Source organism: Mus caroli, unplaced genomic scaffold (genome assembly GCF_978045245.1).
Source record: "Mus caroli unplaced genomic scaffold, Mus_caroli_1 scaffold_1, whole genome shotgun sequence".
Lineage (NCBI taxonomy): Eukaryota > Metazoa > Chordata > Mammalia > Rodentia > Muridae > Mus > Mus caroli.
In genome coordinates, this window is record NW_028227256.1 from 156,267,783 (window position 1) to 156,286,655 (window position 18,873).

An 18,873-nucleotide genomic window follows, 5' to 3' on the forward strand; every position below is an offset into this window, starting at 1 on the left:
CAGCACACACCCCTTAATGCCTGCCTGCCTGGCACTGAAAGTACTGGGCAGTTAGGAGACAGAGGCTCAAAAAGAGTCAGTAACTACATGTTTAGTGAGTGTTGCAGCCAGAACTCAAATTACTATTTTCTGGGCTTTCTATCCCTGAAGATCAGCCTCTGGGACGTAAGAAAATCATTCTTGTCCCTGGATCCCCTAGGACAGAGTCTCTGTTAAAGTGAAAAAGATATGAGCAGTGTTTCCCAGGGTGAAAAGCACTTGGATGTTTTGCATGGCTATTGATCCATCGCAGAGTCAATACTCGGAAGCCATTTGTGTCCTAACAATTTGGCTTGTGCTTTAAAGAACGGACAGCTGTATATAAATTGTAACACCAGGGCATTTTGTAATTTTGAGAGTTTCTGTGAGATGTAAATGTGTTACTTGAATGTTTATAAACATTTAAGGGCAGTAGCATTTAGATAGCAGGCTACCTAGTGGAGAGCAAAGGCGAATTGTCAACACTCTCTCTTTATATGAGTTTATTTGTATTCAAACAAATGACTTTTATGTAGACAAGGACAAAGAAAAGGAAGCTTGACTATATTAAATTATCCTTAGAAGAAAATTTGATTGTAAAAACATTAGCAAATTGCAGTTCCTCAGAACTGTCTTACAGAGCTTAGAAGTTTTTAAATATTCATTGGAAACATCACCCAGCTTAGACTGGTAGATGTTTTTTTTTTTCTTCAAGAATATACTTTACCATTGTCACATCAGCTCTTACTAACAAGTAGCAATGTTACCTAAAGATCGAGAAGCAGGATCAGAAAAACAAACAAAAACAAAAAGAAAACAAAACAGAAAGCAAAATGATCATCAGTAAGAAAGAGAATGGAGCAGACCAGTGGACTGACCACCAGCCTGGATTCTGATAGGAAAAAGTCAATTTAACAGACTTGAGAATAAACATCTATTCTTTAAGTCAAGCTTGTCCTTGTGCAGGAGAAATATACAAGAAACATACAGAAAGTTTACTGGCACAGATCATCATGAATACATAACCCTTTTAAAAGTGTCAAAGAGTGGGAGTCGATGGTATTCTTTAATTTTTTTCATACAATTTTTGTGATCACATTTTTCCCCACCTCCAACTGCTCCCAGATGCTCCCCTCATCCCTACACGCCCAACCCCTTGCTCCTTCTCCCCTTTCTACCTCTCCCTTGGTCTCTCCGCCTGTGTCTCTCTGTCTCTCTGTGTCTCTATCTCTCAAACAAAAAGTAAAAATCAAGTGAAATTACTTAAAAATAAATGTGATTCCGGGGGTTGGGAAGAAATTTCAGCCTATACAATGTTTCCAATGCAAGCACAGGGGCCTGAGATCCATACCCTAGGAATAGTGGTGGTCATTTATAATCCCACCACTGGGGGAATGGAGATAAATAGATTCCTGGGACTCTCTGCCAGAAAGTCTCGCCTATTCACAAGTTCCAGGCTAGTGAGAGACCCTGTCTCAAAAACAAAACAAAACAAAAACAAAAAACAAAAGCAAAAAAAACCAAAAACAAACTAACATAGATAGTGCTTCATGAACAATATCCAAGGCTGTCCTCTGGCCTTCACATATACCTACATACATGTATACCAACATATGTATGTGCACTCACATATATGAATATACACATGTGTGTGCATGCATGCACACACACAAACACACACACACAAACACACACACACAAACACACACACACACACACACACACACACAGAGACTCAGCACCAGGTCCAGAGACTCATTGAAACTTTTTGGAAGTGTAAAGCCTTCTCCTCACCTTTTCTTTCCCCCAGAGATTCTCATCACCTGCATGACTTGAATGGAAGTGCAGGTGTCTTAGCTCAGGGCTCTCAGCTTAGGGATGACTAATCATGTCATTACAATTTGTCAGTGAATGAAAACAAGACTTTCCCTGGGGAACACTATTAAGAAGAATGCAACCTTGCCAAACGTTTCTGTCCAGCTGTCCTAACTGGCATGTTCAAGGGCATCTGCTTATACTCAGGGCCTGGCATATGAGAGGGCTAGGGCTCAAGAAGGATTCCCTACCATTTAACATGGAGAGCAGGAGGAGAGAAAAAAGACTAAGAAAACCACAGGGAAATGTGTGTTTACCTTCAAACACAAATAGATGAAAAGCTGTGACCTTTCTCATTGCAGTAGGGTCTGGGTTCACTCTTGGGTCTACTGGGTTACATATAGTATAACAGAAAACACATTCCATTTAAGAGCAAAGAACAAAACAAAACCAAACAAAACAAAATCTGGAGTCTTGTGCAACCTGAAGCTTACTACATATACCAATTTCTAAGAGTCTCTCCATCACTCAGTTTCCTCACTCATAGAACAGCAAAAGCAAAAGTGAACTCCCCCTCACCCACAGATAGCCAGAAATCACAGGAAGGCACTTTGAAAATTATTGCAGAAAATGCCAAGGAATCATTCCATTTATTATACAATGCTTATTTCCAACCACAAACCTCTTTCCCACAGTCCAAGGTTATGTTTCCAGCCACCTTTTCTTCTTGCCTTCCCAAGTGTCTGGAAGGTGGTCTGAGCAATCCACCCGGCCTTTCCAACTGTGTCTGGCATGACTGGAGAATTTAACCTCTTGGTCCCAGGTGCAGAAGCCTCTTCCAGGGTGCTGACCTCGGGCTTTCTGCGACACTTCTAACTAATTATCTGTCTGGTCATCAAGCAAAGTTCATAAAAAGAGCAAATTAATATTCTTGTTCCCAAACTTGCTCTCCTGGCTCTCTTTTCCCCTCAGAGATGATAGTGTCACAGGAGATGGTGGCATCACCTCTGACCCTGTCCATCACCTTTGACCCCATCCATCACCTCCCCCTTTCTTATTGCTCACTACTTATTTTATCTTTTTACACCTCAGCATCCCACAATCCAGGCTTGAAGCTAGTTTAGCCGTGTCATCTGGAAGAACTTTCTTCTCCAGACTGGTGGTTGGTGTTCTCGTCTGTGAAGTGAGAATATGTGATTTTTCAGACTCTCCACCCCCCTGAAAATTAACTAAGACTCTGTTTACCAACTGCCCTGTACATATTAATTTAGTTCTGATTTTCAGCTAAGCTGAATGCCTCACGGAGGTCCAATAACAAACCCATATGCCACCTCCTCTTGGCATCCAGGGATGATGCTTATCGCATCTGAAATGTAAATGATCCTTCTTGAGCATTGTTTCACAGCTCACAAGGCATTTGGCATCACTGCAGCACACTCTACCTTGGTAAATGTCATCTCTTCTTTTGGATTCCCATGTTTACATCTCTTTCATAACCTATTTATATAACAAATAGTTTTCAAATGACTGCAGGAAATGACCAACCAATAAGGGAAATGTGGGTCTGGGTTAGGCCAATGGTTTAGGTTCGAAATAATGAAATCATTGAAACAAAGAATAAGACACCAAACGCACTTCATATTTTATGTGCTGATTTTTTAATGAACGTTTTATAATCTTATAAAATAACTGGATGTAGCTGTTTTACATTACAATACAGTAGATCAGCCCCTTTCACTGTGTTTGCCATCAAACTGTCCCCTTGGGTGCTAACTGACACACTCAATGGTGATCACACAGAATAGATGATGTGTCAAAGACTAAGGCCTTAAATGTTGGAAAGGAAAGAAAAGAACCAAGAAGACTCTACTCGCTGCCTTCTTTGCCCAGATCTGCTCATTGCCCCTGCTGATCTGTTTTCTGTATCTGTGATTGAAGGCTGCCATGCTAACTATCGAAGCCAGCTACCTTTGGGCCATGTTGATCTCAAAACTGTGGTTACCAGGAACTAGAAATAGACAGGTAACTTTGTAATAAAGAAACAGGCAGAGGAGCCTCTGTGGAGGGCCCTGGATGCCATTATGGATGTCTAAGGAGAACTGAATACAAACACCTGGGGACAAACATGACTTGTTCCTAGGATCTCTGATCATTTTCTTTATTAGGGACTTAAGTTTCTTCAAATACTGGAGCCAAGGGACAAAGTCTAGATAAGACTCCTGTCTCTGTCTCTGGCTGATGATGGCTAAATGGCCTTCAGCCTGGAGAGCTTTTCACACACCCCAGAAACTGTCCTCTTGCCTTCCCAGGGCAGGGTGAATGTTGCCAAAAAGAACAAAGTATCTTAAAGTGAAGCATGGGATCCAAATGTCCTCTCTGTTACTCTTAGTGGACTTAATGAAGAGACTGAGCATGACCAGACACTGGTGGGTACTCTGTGCTCATGAGTGCTCTTGGGAATGGCAGCCTCTGTGTACTAAGTTGTGCCCAAGATAACTATTGCTCTGTCTCTGTCAGGATTTGACTAAGGCAAAAGTTGACACACATCCAGGAATTTGAATGTTCTCTAAGGAAACAGTGTGTGTGTGTGTGTGTGTGTGTGTGTGTGTGTGTGTGTGTGTGTTTAGTAGAGAATTCAAATTTTTCTATTGGTCTTTTCATACTAACCTTAATGAGATACAGAAATATGAATTGAAATATGTAGTAGAGAACCTAAACTTTGCTATTTTCCTTTCCATATGAAACTTATCAGATTCAGAATATGAATGGTCTTTCCTGACAAAGGGTAATAAGTGTGACCTAGATAGTAAACAGTATTTAAGCACTGTTTACCTTATTGCTAGGAGGAGAAGACTAACACTGCCTTTCCCCTTCACAATGGCTTTGTTGTCCACGTTCCATGTATCCATAGGTAACTGTATGTATATTTCCATATCCAGTCACTGCAGAATATTGCTCTTCATATAGAGCAGGGATAATTGTGCTTATGATGATTAAAAAAATGTTTCCTTTCTCATTCTATAGATTAGTTGCTTCAGTCTTGGTGACAAAAGAGTAGAAAGAAGAGGAGGAGAGGTTTTGGAGATACCAAAAGTGACTCCAAGTTTTGCTTGGTCCTAGTTTCCACTGGAGGAAAAAACTAGGGTCTCTGTAAGAGAACAAGACCGTCATTAAAGGAAAGGAACTATGTCCTGACTCTCTTTCTAGGTGTGATCCAGAAACTGCTATAAGAAAACATACCAAGGACAGAGCCTCTAGAAAAGTATGAGAATAGGCTGGATGGACAGAGACGTGTTAATGTGACTGTTTTGTGCATACTCCATACAGCTGTTGAACAAGAAATGGTAAAGACAACATGGACCCTAAATAGTTGAAATTCTTCTTTCTCCCCACAGAGTGTCACTCTCGCTCCACATGTTGCTTACTGGGCCACAAACTTCAGGCTTTGCACTTGAATAAGATTTATCTTTTTGCTTGAAGGATCCCTGGCCTCTTTTGGAGACTTGGATCAGGGGCTTGTTCACTCATTCTATCCTTTTATCCTCAGTCCTCATTTAATCTTGACTTCTCACCTCTCTGACCTTTCACCTCTCTGACAGCCTTTCGCTCTTCCAACTCCCTGTTCTTTCATTTCTTACCTCCCTCCCCACCCCCCACCCCCATTTCCAAATCTCCAAAGCATTTTCTCTTCTCAGAAAAATCAACAGTTGGTGATGTGGCTGTGAACAATGGCCAGACCTTGAGACTTGCCACAAGGAGAGACAGTAACTGGCCAAGTATGAAGAGGGTGTAAGTTCCTGTAAGCCTGATGTTCACAGAATGAGCCCTCATACAAACTTTTTGGCTGGCTGGTTGGCTGACTGGCTGGCTGGCTGGCAGCTATACTTGGACTAAGTGCATGGAGAAGTGGAAAAGACCCTGGTCTTCACCAGCTCCAACTGAGAGTTCTGAGAAGCATAGAAGAGTTTGTATGCTCCTTTTGGTAGATACTTAGAAACCATTGTCTATTTCTCCTGGACCTACTGCCAACTAGGTTCCCATGTAACTTTCCATGCCTCTTGCTCTTAGCATGCCAAGTCTATCTCCTTTTAGTAGGCCCAGCTCCCAGGTCATAAAATGATGATCAGCTGACAGGCTAGCATCCAGAATTCCATCGACTCTCTTCTCCCCATCCGACCTGCCAATCCCTATCTATGGGAAGAAGGCAAATGAACCTTTCTTTCTGTCCTCGAAGCTTCAGTATCCCTCTGGACATGAACTTCACAGCAGCATTTGTGGAACAATGGATAATCTGTAGCTTAGTAAACAGCAAAAAATATAATATATAATATATTTATATAATTATGTTTAAATACTTATAAAGAAATAGCTAACCTCCTTATTTGAGAGAGACCACACAAAAGAAAGGCAAAGGGCCAGTCTGGAGTAGATGAGCCCTGAAAGATGACAGTCCATCTGAAATGGGTATTGACAGAGTCCCTGGCAGCTTATCTTCTACTATTTTGATATGGGTTTACATGTTGGGTGGGGCTGAGCCACTGACAGCGTGCAGAGTGGGGAGGAGATTGAGAGTTGAGAGAAGGATGGAGCAGAGTACAGATGGGGGGAGGGGTCTGTCAAGTTCTCCTTCCATTTCTAACCAAGTGTCTTTTTACAGAAACAATTGCCTCTAATCCCTCCCTACTTGGACTACTTAATGCATTAATTGGCACCTACATTCTCTTGCATTTCTTAAAGGCTCTCTTCTAGGCTCTCCTTCCACCATGGAACCTATCTTGTTCATTCACCCTTTGCATCCTGCTACGGGAGCTTCTCTTTTAGTCTGCCTCCAGGGCAGAGGAGGTGGGCTCTGCTCCTAGAGTTACTGGTTTTCTTCTGCCTTGGGGTCTCGACAGGTGCATTCATCCAAGTCACAATCAGCAGCAAATGGAATGACCTAGGGGAGTGAACAGGAAGTTGAAATCATCCGTTTTTTAGGGCCAAGCTTCACAATTTTCAACTGGCTTTAATTTTCCTCACTTGGTACTACAAGAAGTATGAAAGTGGAGGCTTGCATCAGAGACCTAGAATTAACAGTGGTTCCTTTTATTATATACCATGTCATTTTAGGCAAGGTCATCCTTCATTTCTTCCTTTCTTCATCTATAAGGTAAGAAGACATCAGTACCACCCTCCAGACAACATCTGTGTGGTTGGGCCAAATGAATGGTATAACACATTTATACCTTATTTTACACCTAAAACTACTGTTGGAATTACTCCTAATAGACTGATAATGTCCAGTTAATTTTTTTGTTGTTGTAATCCTCATTGAACCACGGCTGCTATACATTAGCGAAGAATCCCTAAATGTTCATCTTTCTGACTCCTCCATGCTCTGAGAGCAGGGGGATCATCTGTGACATCTTCATATGCATGACCTTTTGTCTTTCTTGAGTCTAGGATATGCTTTGAGGTTTCGAGACAGTGCATCTCCCTTCCCATTGTGTGTAGCTGTTATCTCACGTCTATGTAATTATCCCATCGCAGAGATGGTGCAGAAAAAGTTGCTTCTGTCCTATTTGTACTGTTAGCAGCAAATAAGCAATTCCCTGTGAGTGTCTACAATGAAAATATAAGACAATGTTGAAACATGAGAATGGTAAATATTCTACCTTTCAGGTACTATGACTAAATGAAATGAACATAAATGTCACAGATTAGTGAAGATACACTGAAGGGATGGGTTTAGTGATTGTCCACGAGATTGTTAGCACATGTGAAGTAAAACATGATATAAAGTCAATAGAGAGGTAAAATAATGTGCCTTTCGAACCTCAGATTTTCTGTCTGCTAGCCAGAGACACTAAAATTCATAGACAAACCCAGGTTTGCAGAGATAAAATTGGGAGAGTTAAGTGACTCCTCCGAGGTGGCCATGTCTTCCTGTATATACATGAGCTTCTTGAGTCACTTTCTCCACAAGTAAGAATAGAAAGTAATAGACCTCTTTTCTGTCTTAAGGTCAAAGTTCATGTTTTGTTTCTCTTAGTTCAAGATCAATTAGTTTTCAGAGAAACAGAGGCCCAAATTGGTTGGTGATTTGATGAGTGGTTAATTACTCCATGTTAAGTCACTTTGTTCATATACAAAGCTGAGCATGGGGCCTGGCACACAGTAAGTGATTGGAAGAGAAAAACTGTATGTGGTATTCCAGTCAGTTGATCATGGCTTTATTGTGGAGCTACATATAGAGAAGGAAATAACATCTGTATATCTTAAATCCATTGAATTAGCCAATTAGCTTCAAATATCCTCAGAGCACTTGGATTTTTACTCATGACATTGAAAATTTTCAGCTCACTCAATTTTACAGACATAGGGAGCCTATCTATTGATCTAACAGAACCAAGAATAACAGAGACAAGGAAAATATCAGACAAAGGAGTATTACTGACCTGGTTCAGAGAGTGGTCCAGGTAGCAATCTGACACATTCCTATGATATATTTATAACAGATGATATAGGACTATTGGGGCTTTTGATTTAATTACAAAGATGAGGAATACCTGGGAAGCTTTTTGTTGGTAAACTAGGTCTCTCAAGGGAAGAAAAGTCACTGTTTTGTCTGATCAATAATAAATAGGCATCAGACTGAAAGCAAGAAAAGTCATTGTTGGTCCAATAAGCAACTAGATTGGCAGTTTGGTAAGCCACACTCACCACCTAATCTCCTAATCACTTAATCTCCCAGTGACTTCAGATTCTCCAGTGTTAATCCTTATAGTTCCCTCTTAATGACTGGGCAAGAGCCAGTTATGATGCACTGTGAAGGAGAGCTAGCAAAAGCCCCACTAGTTCCTTGGCCTCTCCACCCATCCCTGTTACTCCACTTACCTTCTTGGAAGAGAGTGTGGAAGAGCAGCAGTCTCCCCCGTCATAGTTGCAGTAGGCCCGGTTATTGATAGTGTCACACCAACCATCTGCTTGGAAAGGCTGTAAAGAGACAAAGTCAGTGTCCTGTGGAACTTGCCCCCTTCCTACTCCCCCAAATCACCTCTGACTCCAACCAAATTAACCAAATACTCAAGAGATTGTGAATGAGCACCCAAAAGGCAAACTACATTCTCAAAACATTGAAAAGCTTTAAGAAAAAAAAAACCTTTGTGTCCAAGGTACTGTCTGATTTCACACCAAGCAACTGTTTCTGGTCTAGTGTGAGGACTGCCTGTATCATTAAATGCTCTGGCCAGTTACTTAGCTTTCTTGTAATAACAAATCTTTATAGTATGTATGTTCTACTTCTACATTTTAATTCTGCTAATTTTCAAAAAAAAACAAAAACAACCAACCAGTGTTTGTGACAATGTTGGTTTTATCAGTGAGAAAACTATACATGATAATCTCCCAAATCACATAGCCAGATTTAGGAAGAGTTAGGCATCATTTATCACATATCTTGTATGTAAGGCTCCTTCTCTTCATTTTTATGCCTGCCTCTTGGTTTTGCTGAAGCCTGGCACTTAGAGTCTCTAGAAGTCCTCAGCTTGTTTTGATGATATATATGTTCTCTGTCCAAGGTCAAAGTGATCCCAGGCTAAGGACATTGGGACTGGCACATAATGCACCTCATGTTAAGCTAGCTACCTGACTCACAGCAGCTAGACACAGCATTTGAGCAGAGAGGGCTGATTTATTTCCCTACATTCCTATTACCACCATCAGTTAACAGGAACCAAAATGGGAAAGGGGGCCAAACTAAGCCAGAGTTAATGGAATGTTTCACCCCAAAAGAGAAAGTGTGATAAGAACACCAACAAGCAGTTAAAAACAAAACAAAACAGTTCAGCAGACCAATATATTGCTTCTCCAGAGAGCTGCCTCTTGAAGAAAATAGACAATAGAGCATCCAGGAGGCTCTATCAGCATCCAGGAGGCTCTATCAGCATCCAGGAGGCTCTATCAGCATCCAGGAGGCTCTATCAGCATCCAGGAGGCTCTATCAGCCAGCCTACCCACACCGTTTCCCTGGCTTACCCTCTGAATCTCATGGCCAAATGTAAACCGTTAGGAAACAATTCATGGACAAGTTCTTCGGGTCACAGAAATTTGGTGTCCTGAGACCACCTTCGAGGTACAAGTGGAGACCACTTCTCCCCTACCCTCCTTAAATGTCAAAGACAGAGATCATCCCATAGTCCATCATGCTTTGATGAAATAGATCACTCAATTCTGTAATGGCTATGTTCAGCAAATGAGTTGCTCATCCAAGGCATTTCTTCAGTGTTTTGACTTATTCTTTTGGGTCCTACGGTCATTTGAACATCTCACCCCAGATTATACCCAGTTGCCAACCATTGAAAAGATGCTATTTGTTGGGTATCTGTCACACATCTCTATAGCCATGTCAGCTGAGAGCAGAAGGGAAATGGATTCTGTTTGCAACACAGGCTTCTCTGGGAGGAAGAAGATTCAAAGATGAGCATTTGTCTTTCACACAGGACCAGTTACTTTTGTCCCTGAAAGCTTGAGATGCATACATAATCATAACTTGGGGGACCAGATCCATCTTGAAAGATTCTTTGTTTTCCTTTTTCAAGTGCTTAGAGAATAATTTATCTACCTAGTACTAAATAATCTCCCTTCAACCTTGACTAATTAATTGGCCAAACTTGGTCAGCTCCTTTTTTATTAACCATGTATATGACAGCTATAATTATAAAAACTCACCTCACATATCTCTCCACTGCTGCATGTAGCATGCTATTTAGAATGGAGAGGATGCTGTCCTTTAAAAAAATAGCTTATACTCTGTATATGCATGTATGTATATTTATGTGTGTGCCAGTGCATGCATGCATCCTTGGGGAGATAAGAAGACAACTTTAGGTACCATTCCACAGATGCCATTTGTGCCATTTGTTTTTGTTTTGGTTATTGTTTTCAGATGAAACTTATCAAGTATGCATGGCCAGAGAGCCTTAGAGATCTGTTTGTTTCTGCCTTTGTAACAGTAGTATTAGAAATGTGTATCACAAAACCCTGCTTGTTTGTTTTTAACAGGAGTTCTGGGATTAAACTTTGGTCGTTATGCTTGTAATAAAAAACATTACAAACAGCCATTCCTCCTGATCCAGCCTTTACTTTTTGAAATGTTTTAGGGAGGAATACTGTGTAATTGTTCCTTGTAACATCTTTACCATGGATGGCTTCTCTTCTCAAGAACATAAGGGAACCTACGATGAAGCAGTAACTCCCTAGGTGATCTTCTCTAGGCCTCAATGGGCTTCTATTGCATTGATCTCTAAAAGATGTTTATTTTTTACTTTTAAAGGGTCATACAGAGAGGAAAGAACTTATAAAAGGGGGGGCCATAAATACAGAGGAAATTTTGGAAAGACTCAAGTTTTTAATATACTAAATACCTACTAGAATTAATTGCCCCTCCCCTAACATGCCAAAACCAACCACTCCACCCTCAACAAACAAGAGTCTCCTCTAGCAACATGTGCCTGGGAAGACTGTTTGAATCCAAAGATACAAAGGAAAAGGGGGGGGGAGGAAAAATGACTGCTTGATCCAATATTTGAAAGCATTCAAAGATGGGGTAGAGTGGACTTTCAGCTCAACAGCTGAAGATATGAGATTCAGTACACAATTCCTCTCTTCAGGCTACCTCTTGAGAGACTGGGGCTGGGAAGGTTTCCGTCCTGTGTAGCTTTCCCCATCTAGAATGTCCAACTCATTTATACTGTAAGGTGTCCTGTGCAAGTGCGCTTTTCAAAAATCTGAATCTTACTTCTCAGAGGTCACTTTTTAATCTCATTTTATATCATGCTGACAAGAAAAAAAACCCTAAAAAATGCAGGTACTTATGTAACAAAAGTCATCATATGAACATTAGTTCTCCTCAGTGTTGAGAAAGATTTATTTCTGTACTAAATTTGATTCCTCTGATGCATGTGCAAGTGTACACACACACACACACCCCACATTCATTTTTCTTGTTATATAACATTGAGACAGAATTCCAAGCCTACAGATCATAACTAAAATAAATTCTTATATCAAAGGCAGTGCTTGAGTTGCTCTTCTCATGATGCATTCCCTTTATGGTAGCTATTTTGGTTGTTACAGAAAGGCTTATCTTACTGGCCTCTTGGTAGTAGATGGTAGTTGTATCACAAGAAAGTGAGACAATCAGATAAATAATCAACATAAGTACACTTGGAACACATGCCAGTTTATCTGTATAGTTTTGGGAGCTACACTAAAATAAATTCAATTTTCTCTTCATTAATTCTACTATTACAGAAGGTTTCTTGTAAACAGATTGAGTTATTCCCATTGTGTACAAAGACTGGTTGTTTGTGGCTCCTGCCCCAACAGACTGAGCCACAGAGATGGTGGCTCTCTCTGTTGCCTTTGGTTTTAGTCATTCAGCCAAACAGTGAACATTCTTGATTCTATACCTATATATGCAGGATTCTGTTAAAGGGATACTGAGGTAGTGAAAATATAGCTATAGTTCTTGAGGATGACCACTGTTAGTAGCCTACAGTTTGATGGACTAGCACTAAAATTTGGCTGAGAAATAACTTGACTCAGATCTACAGATGAGAGGAACCCCTTTGGGAGATTGATTCTGCTCCTTCTGTCTTCTCAGGAGAACAGTCTAAGACTAGGTGAGTCCACCGAGACAAGACTGAAAGAACAATCAAAGGTGAAGAAAGATGACAGTAGAGAAGGAGACCTCATTCAGCTTGCCATAGAACCCACCCTCAAGGGAGTTTCATGAATTTTGACTGATAAGCCTGCAACACAGCCATTTCTTGGACAATGCCAAGATTTTTTTTCTTCTGCAGCTTAAAATAGCACCTAAGACCACAACTATGTTCTAGGAAGGAAGTTTGAACTCCCACCATCCTGCTTTGCTAATATAAAGGCTGGGAACTTGACCAGATGGGATTCTCCCTTTGGAATCATTGGTGCACAAATTTTTGTTTGATTACAGGGATGACTTAAACCAGAAGTAGACATAAAAGCTTGACCTGATACTAAGCACTGTTTTCTCTCTATATGTCATTTCTAGACAAAGTTTACTGTTACACAGATGAGAAATCAGAGCACATCCATTTGTTCATTTTGATTAGTCCTGTCTCAGGACTCCAAAGTTGTCTCTTTCTAGAGAAGCTATGACTAGGCTCCAGATAGTAGGCTGACCTGTGGATCAAGTTTCATCATACTCGGGCTCCTCAATAATGATGACATCTTGCCTGCCTTCCTTCTCAACCTTGCCTTGTACTATGCATAATCTATGACCATGTCCCTCCTTTTCACTAGTCTTCCTTTGATAGGACACTCTATAGACAAGCTGCTTCATTAGAATCACATCGTTTCTATGAGCATATTCATGTATTTCTATTATATATTTATATATTTCTAGTACATATTAGAGAATTTATATGCATCAGTTCCTGCAAGGAAGAAGTCAAATATAGAATCTGGAAACTTGTTCTGTATAAGTCACCTGAAATGAAAATGGAGGATATGTGGTGGAAGGGGTACGTGAGGCAGGAGAATGAGGGCCATGTGGAGGGGGCAACCAAATTTAAGTATGCAAGAAAATGTAACTGCTCAAAAACTTAAAAAAAATTTTAAAACATTCTCTCAGTTTCACTGCTAAGATTTTCAGAAAGAAGGATAAATTCTTCAGGGAACAAATGAGAAAGAAAATGAAAACCAGAACAGAAAGAAGACAGCAAATCACAAAATCTTAGTGATTGCAAATCAGCAACCAAGTTGTGGTAGGAATGACTAGATCACAGGTCTTCACAATGTGTGTTAGAGTAAGGGACACTGTTGCTATTTTAATAAGGAAGCTCATGAGGACTCTAAAGAAAGGCACAGCCACATGCTAACACTATACAGGTAACACAGCTTACTTGGAAGACCAGGGAGGTCTGGTCCTGCTTATTATTATCTCTGAAGTCTTCATAACTCAAGCCTAAGCTTTTGCTGAACTCATGAATATCTAAGATGTCAAGAATCTGATGGAGTTTTATCTTAAAGGAGCACCACCTTGAAGACCAATTCTCAAGACTATAGTCAATAAGCAAGAAGCCATTGTAGAAAATAGTGAATACACACATTCTTTTGGCTACCAGAGGGAAGCTGACATGAACACTAGGCATTTTAGTCTTTCATCTTTTAGGACTAGGGAGTGGATCTAGATCCTTCCATATGTTAGGAAACCAATCCACCATTGAACTATATCCACTACCCTTTCGTTTTCTGATGGTCTTGCTGAGTGTTCATTGATGTACTCGAACTCACTCTGTAGCCCAGTTCAGCCACTCCAATAACTTCTATCATAGTCCTATGCCACCTTGCTTGGCTTGGGGTCTAGTCTTGTAGTCTACAATGTGTCAGTGGTTCATATATAGATTTATGGACTCTGAATAGGAACTCAAGCTTCTTCTTGTCCAAACCTACAGAGAAGGCAAATGGAAGAAAGCATCAATGTATTCTGTTTATGTCTACCTGATATGTGCCATAAGAAGTCAATATCCATGGACAAAAATTGTTGAAAGAAAATTAGATTAGAGCAATTTAGAGCAAGCAAAGCTAGATCACAGGGCTTCCTTCTCTGAAAGGTTTCATCTCCTTCAACGGACCCAGAGCTCCATCACTTCTAACTCAGAAATCATAAAGATTTTGGTGCCTGCATGAAGATTAAGAGCATAGACACCATGTTTGATGGACAATTGCTCAGAGTCCTGCCTTGCTCAATTCCCCTGCTATGTTCTGAGTAAGTCACTTTGCTATAAACAACAGCACATTTGCTTGGACACCTCACAGGATTACTCTAAGGGGTGGGTGAACAAATGGAGCCTCAATGATTAGGACAGTGTTTGACCCACAGCAAGTACTTAATAGCTCAGTTTCATGAAAGCAAGAGAGAGGCTACTTCTACTGTAGGCCTCATAGGCTGGTGAATGACTTCTCTGAATGAAGACCCCCAAAAGCAAAACCTCAAGATTCTGCCACCAACACTTTTGGGACAATCACAAATGTTTCTAGCTTGGACAGTATCCTGACCACTCACATTCATAAAAAATAGAGGAGTTGTGAGAGAGCAATGGTCAGGTATACAGAAATATGTATCAAATATGTAAAAAAAACAAAAACAAACAAACAAACAAACAAAAAACAGAAGAGGAAAGCCTTTCTGGGCTCTATAGACTAGGGTAATTCTCAAAACCATAGTGGTAACCTCTCAGTTCTAAGTTAAAGTGAGTTTTGCAGTTGGTATAAAGGTAGAGAACTAGGAGCTCTCGGAGTCTGCAAGAATGTGTCACGTGGCTTTGGTGACAGATAGGAGGCATAAAATACTGTATCTGTAAATGAGGCCTTTAGGTGGGCCCTCCTCAACCCCCACTAGCAATAGCCACTACCATGACTCTCAACAGAAAGATGGATGAAAAGCTTGCAAGAGTAGTGTGGCTTAGATAGGACTTTATGGAGAGATGTACAGCTCTGTACCTTGGAGCCAGTTAGAGCTCATTACATGATTTCCTGGCACAGATACATGTTTACTCTGAATTCTCATGTCTGTCATGCCTTTCCTACCCTTAACTCTAACTCTGCCCACCCCATCTATTCCTGTCTTGGGGTAGGCAAGCACCTCCAAGACTGGATCACCTTGTGCGAAGAGGCAAGACTGGGTGAAGAGAAGTTTGGTATGTATTGATTTGGATAATTCATATGCCCTGAGGTTTTTCTCACTGTTAAATGAAACAGACCATGAGGAGGTGGCCTGAGGTTTGAGGAAAGCATGATTTGACTATCACAATGGCTTAATATAACCTTCTAGGTATAGGCTTGCTCACAGTAGACTCTCAAAGACTCAGAGGAAAACAGTAGAATTTCAGGCCACTGTGACCATCATGCTATGTGGGACGGGTCCTTCTGGTGCCTTCCTTTGGTCACCACAGTAGGTGGCTACTCTCTCAGTCCCTCCTTGTCTCCATCAGCTACCCCTTCCAGGCTACTGACTCTATAAATGGAACATTCAATGGTTGCTCAGCTTAAGAACACACATTCTTGTGAAGGTGAGGATAGGTAAGAAAATGAAGCAAAGGGTCTTGGAAGAGTGTTGGACTTCCATGTAATCCTGGAGCTTTCTCCTCCCTCTGCTTCTGGTCTCTGGCTCCTTGGATAGCCTTCAGCTCATGGGAGGTAGAGGCAGGCTAAGCTGGCCACTGGAATGTTCTACCAGAGCTCCAACATGCATGCTCATCCCTACCCCCTACCATGTATGCACACATGCCAGGCAGCTCAACATTTCTTGGCTTCCTAAGATGGCCCATGGATGATGACTGGGAATGCAGACTGTGGGAGGAAATGACAATATTCATTGTTTGGATTAAATATTTTTCTTGGCCTTCCTGCTGTTTGCTGTGTGTCTTAATTTTTTAATTTCCCATTCTCTCTCATTCTGTTCTCTTTTACTTCTGTCTCTCCCATCTTTTCCCTTGCTCTCTTTTCCAGCAGTTAATCCCACTAAGGGAAGTTTAGAGGGAAAAGTGGAGAGTCCTAAGGAAAAGCTATTTAGGGAAACCACAGTAGGAGAGAAGACCTTGTCGAGGCAGTATGTTCCCTCTGAGTGGGACTCCACCCAGTTTTTGTTGAGTCTGTTTTAGATGTGAACTAGAGGTCAGAGAACCTGTTTTCTCTCTTTTGTATATATATAATATATAAATGGATGCATATATGTAAGTATGTGTAGCCATATATATATATATATATATATATATATATATATACACATCTATGGCACACATATATGATACAACACATAGATACTCCATCTCACATCTGCAAGACAGCCTGTATAATTATTAACACATGATTATAATATAGATTTTATATAATACACACACACACACACACACACACACACACACACACACTTCCTCTATATCTTCGGGCACTAGTAACAAACCTAAAGGTCCAACTATCTTTATAAAACATCGTCTTCCCAACAAGCAAAATGATTTTTTAAAATGCTATGTAGTACATGCTATGTACCCTAAAATGCATGCCCATGAATCCTCACAATAAACAAATATGGTTGGTGGTGCTATCACACATATTTTAAAGACAAAAGATGGTAACTGTCACATAATGTGACTTAGAACAGCATCAGCATCACTGGCTGATGTCCAGGTCTGTCAGGCTCACAGGACCTCTAGCACTGTGATTCACATGTTCACACATTCTTCACTTCAGCCTTCCCCATTACACACATGGTACAGTTCCCCAGCAAAGTCATCAGTGTGACTAGCCACCTTTTGTCCTAGGAAAGGCCAATGTCACATAAATCTATGAGAAATCAAATATCTGGCTAGAGAGATGGCTCAGTAGTTAAAAGCCCGTTCTGCTCTTATAAAAGACTGAAGTCAGTTCCCAGCACCTACACCAAGAGTCTTACAACAACTTGTACTTCCAGTTCTTGGGAATCACATGACCTCTTCTAGCCTCTGTGGACACGCACACAGAGAATATATGTATAGAAAGGTAGGTATGTACACATACAAACAAGCACAAATATAAATATAAAGTTTAAATTTAAAAAAAGATGCTGAATGTCAAAACATTTATTATGAGTCAAGTATGATACTCATAGCTAAAATCTTGACACACCTAATTTATACATATTTTGTGTGTCTCCTATATACAGGGTATCGTAGTACATTTGATATATAACAAAGTTATTGTCTTAAGAAGGTTTTTGTTGCTAACACACAGAATGAGGCAGAATATGAGAAGCATCAGAGACAGCAGAAACATCATTGGAAGCAAATGAAAAGAATCCCCTGACTAATTAATAACACCACACGAATAAGATCTTCAGTCATTCACAAAGGTGAGAGATGGTATACTTAGAACAACTTTTATGTAGTATATGGGATTAGACTTAATCTTTGAAGAATGAGTAAGATTTGAGCGAAGAATTAAAAAGAATAACCCCAGTAGGAAAGCTAAAGATCAGCCAAGATTTGACATGAAAAAAAGGAATAAAAGAAAGAAAAGATATATCTGTGGTTTTCTGCTTCAAAATTAATGATCCAAGTTTGGAACTGTATAAAAATTTCTTTCCAGAGGAATTTGGTCCATATCCTGAAGACAATAGGGAACAACTGAAGAGCTTTTTGAGCAGAAGAACATGACAAAAGCTATACTTTATAGGGTGGATCTGAGGACAATACAGAGTGTTTGGGAGAGAACTGGGGCAGAATGAGCTAGGAGAAGTTCAGATCAAATAGCCTGAGCTGAGAAGGACAGAGCTGACTGCTTGTAATGTGGAGTGGCTAAAAGCAAGCAGACACGGGGTGATGAAGGGACATTGCCAGAAAGAGCTGAGTGCTTAGATTTGGGGAGAAGATTGGTGGAGATAAAGGTTTATAACATTTTGACTATTTGAATCACGTTATGTTTTTATTAAACAATTTGCTCACTGAAAGCCCAGCTAGAGAGAATCCTCCTTGCCACACTCCAGGGACTGAGTCATGGGACTCAGCATAATCAGGCAGCCAAACCTGTCTACTCTGACAGCGAGAAGCTGTATACATGTTACTTTCCCATGTAAACATGGGTCTAGAGGGACCCAGAACACTTTCTGTTCAGTCCAATCTCTGCCAGGCTTTCTCTACAACTTAAACAGGACAACTTTATGACCCCTTGGGAATATCCAGGTCCAGTTAAATTGAGGAATGGCAAGAGGGATGGGTTGTGTTTATTCTAGAATATTTTCTTGCCAGCATGCTTGTTTCTTTTAGGCCAGTCTAGTTTTTAAGTTCTTGTGTCTATGGACAATTCAATTTGTGTGGCTGATTTTTGTGGTTCTCTGCCTCAACCTGACACGCCATCCTGGGATGTCAGCTGGCTCTTCTGTTCTCTGCTAATTGGTTGGTCTATTCCATTTCACTTTCACCCATATGGAACCTATTCTTCGTGAAAGTGTCTTGTTTACATTCTCTTTATCTACGGGATGCT

At 40.5% G+C, this 18,873-nt stretch overlaps 1 protein-coding gene across 1 annotated transcript in view; it reads right to left on the minus strand.

Moving 5' to 3' along the window:
• Positions 1–6,213: 6,213 nt before the first annotated feature.
• Positions 6,214–18,873, minus strand: part of Pappa2 (pappalysin 2) — a 236,401-nt gene continuing 223,741 nt past the window's right edge. The window contains exons 21-22 of the mRNA XM_021175322.3: positions 8,710–8,808; positions 6,214–6,769 (exon numbers count right to left, since the gene is read on the minus strand). Coding sequence (XP_021030981.1) covers positions 6,695–6,769; positions 8,710–8,808 — 174 coding nt within the window. The 3' untranslated portion in view covers positions 6,214–6,694. The remainder of the gene's footprint in view (positions 6,770–8,709; positions 8,809–18,873) is intronic.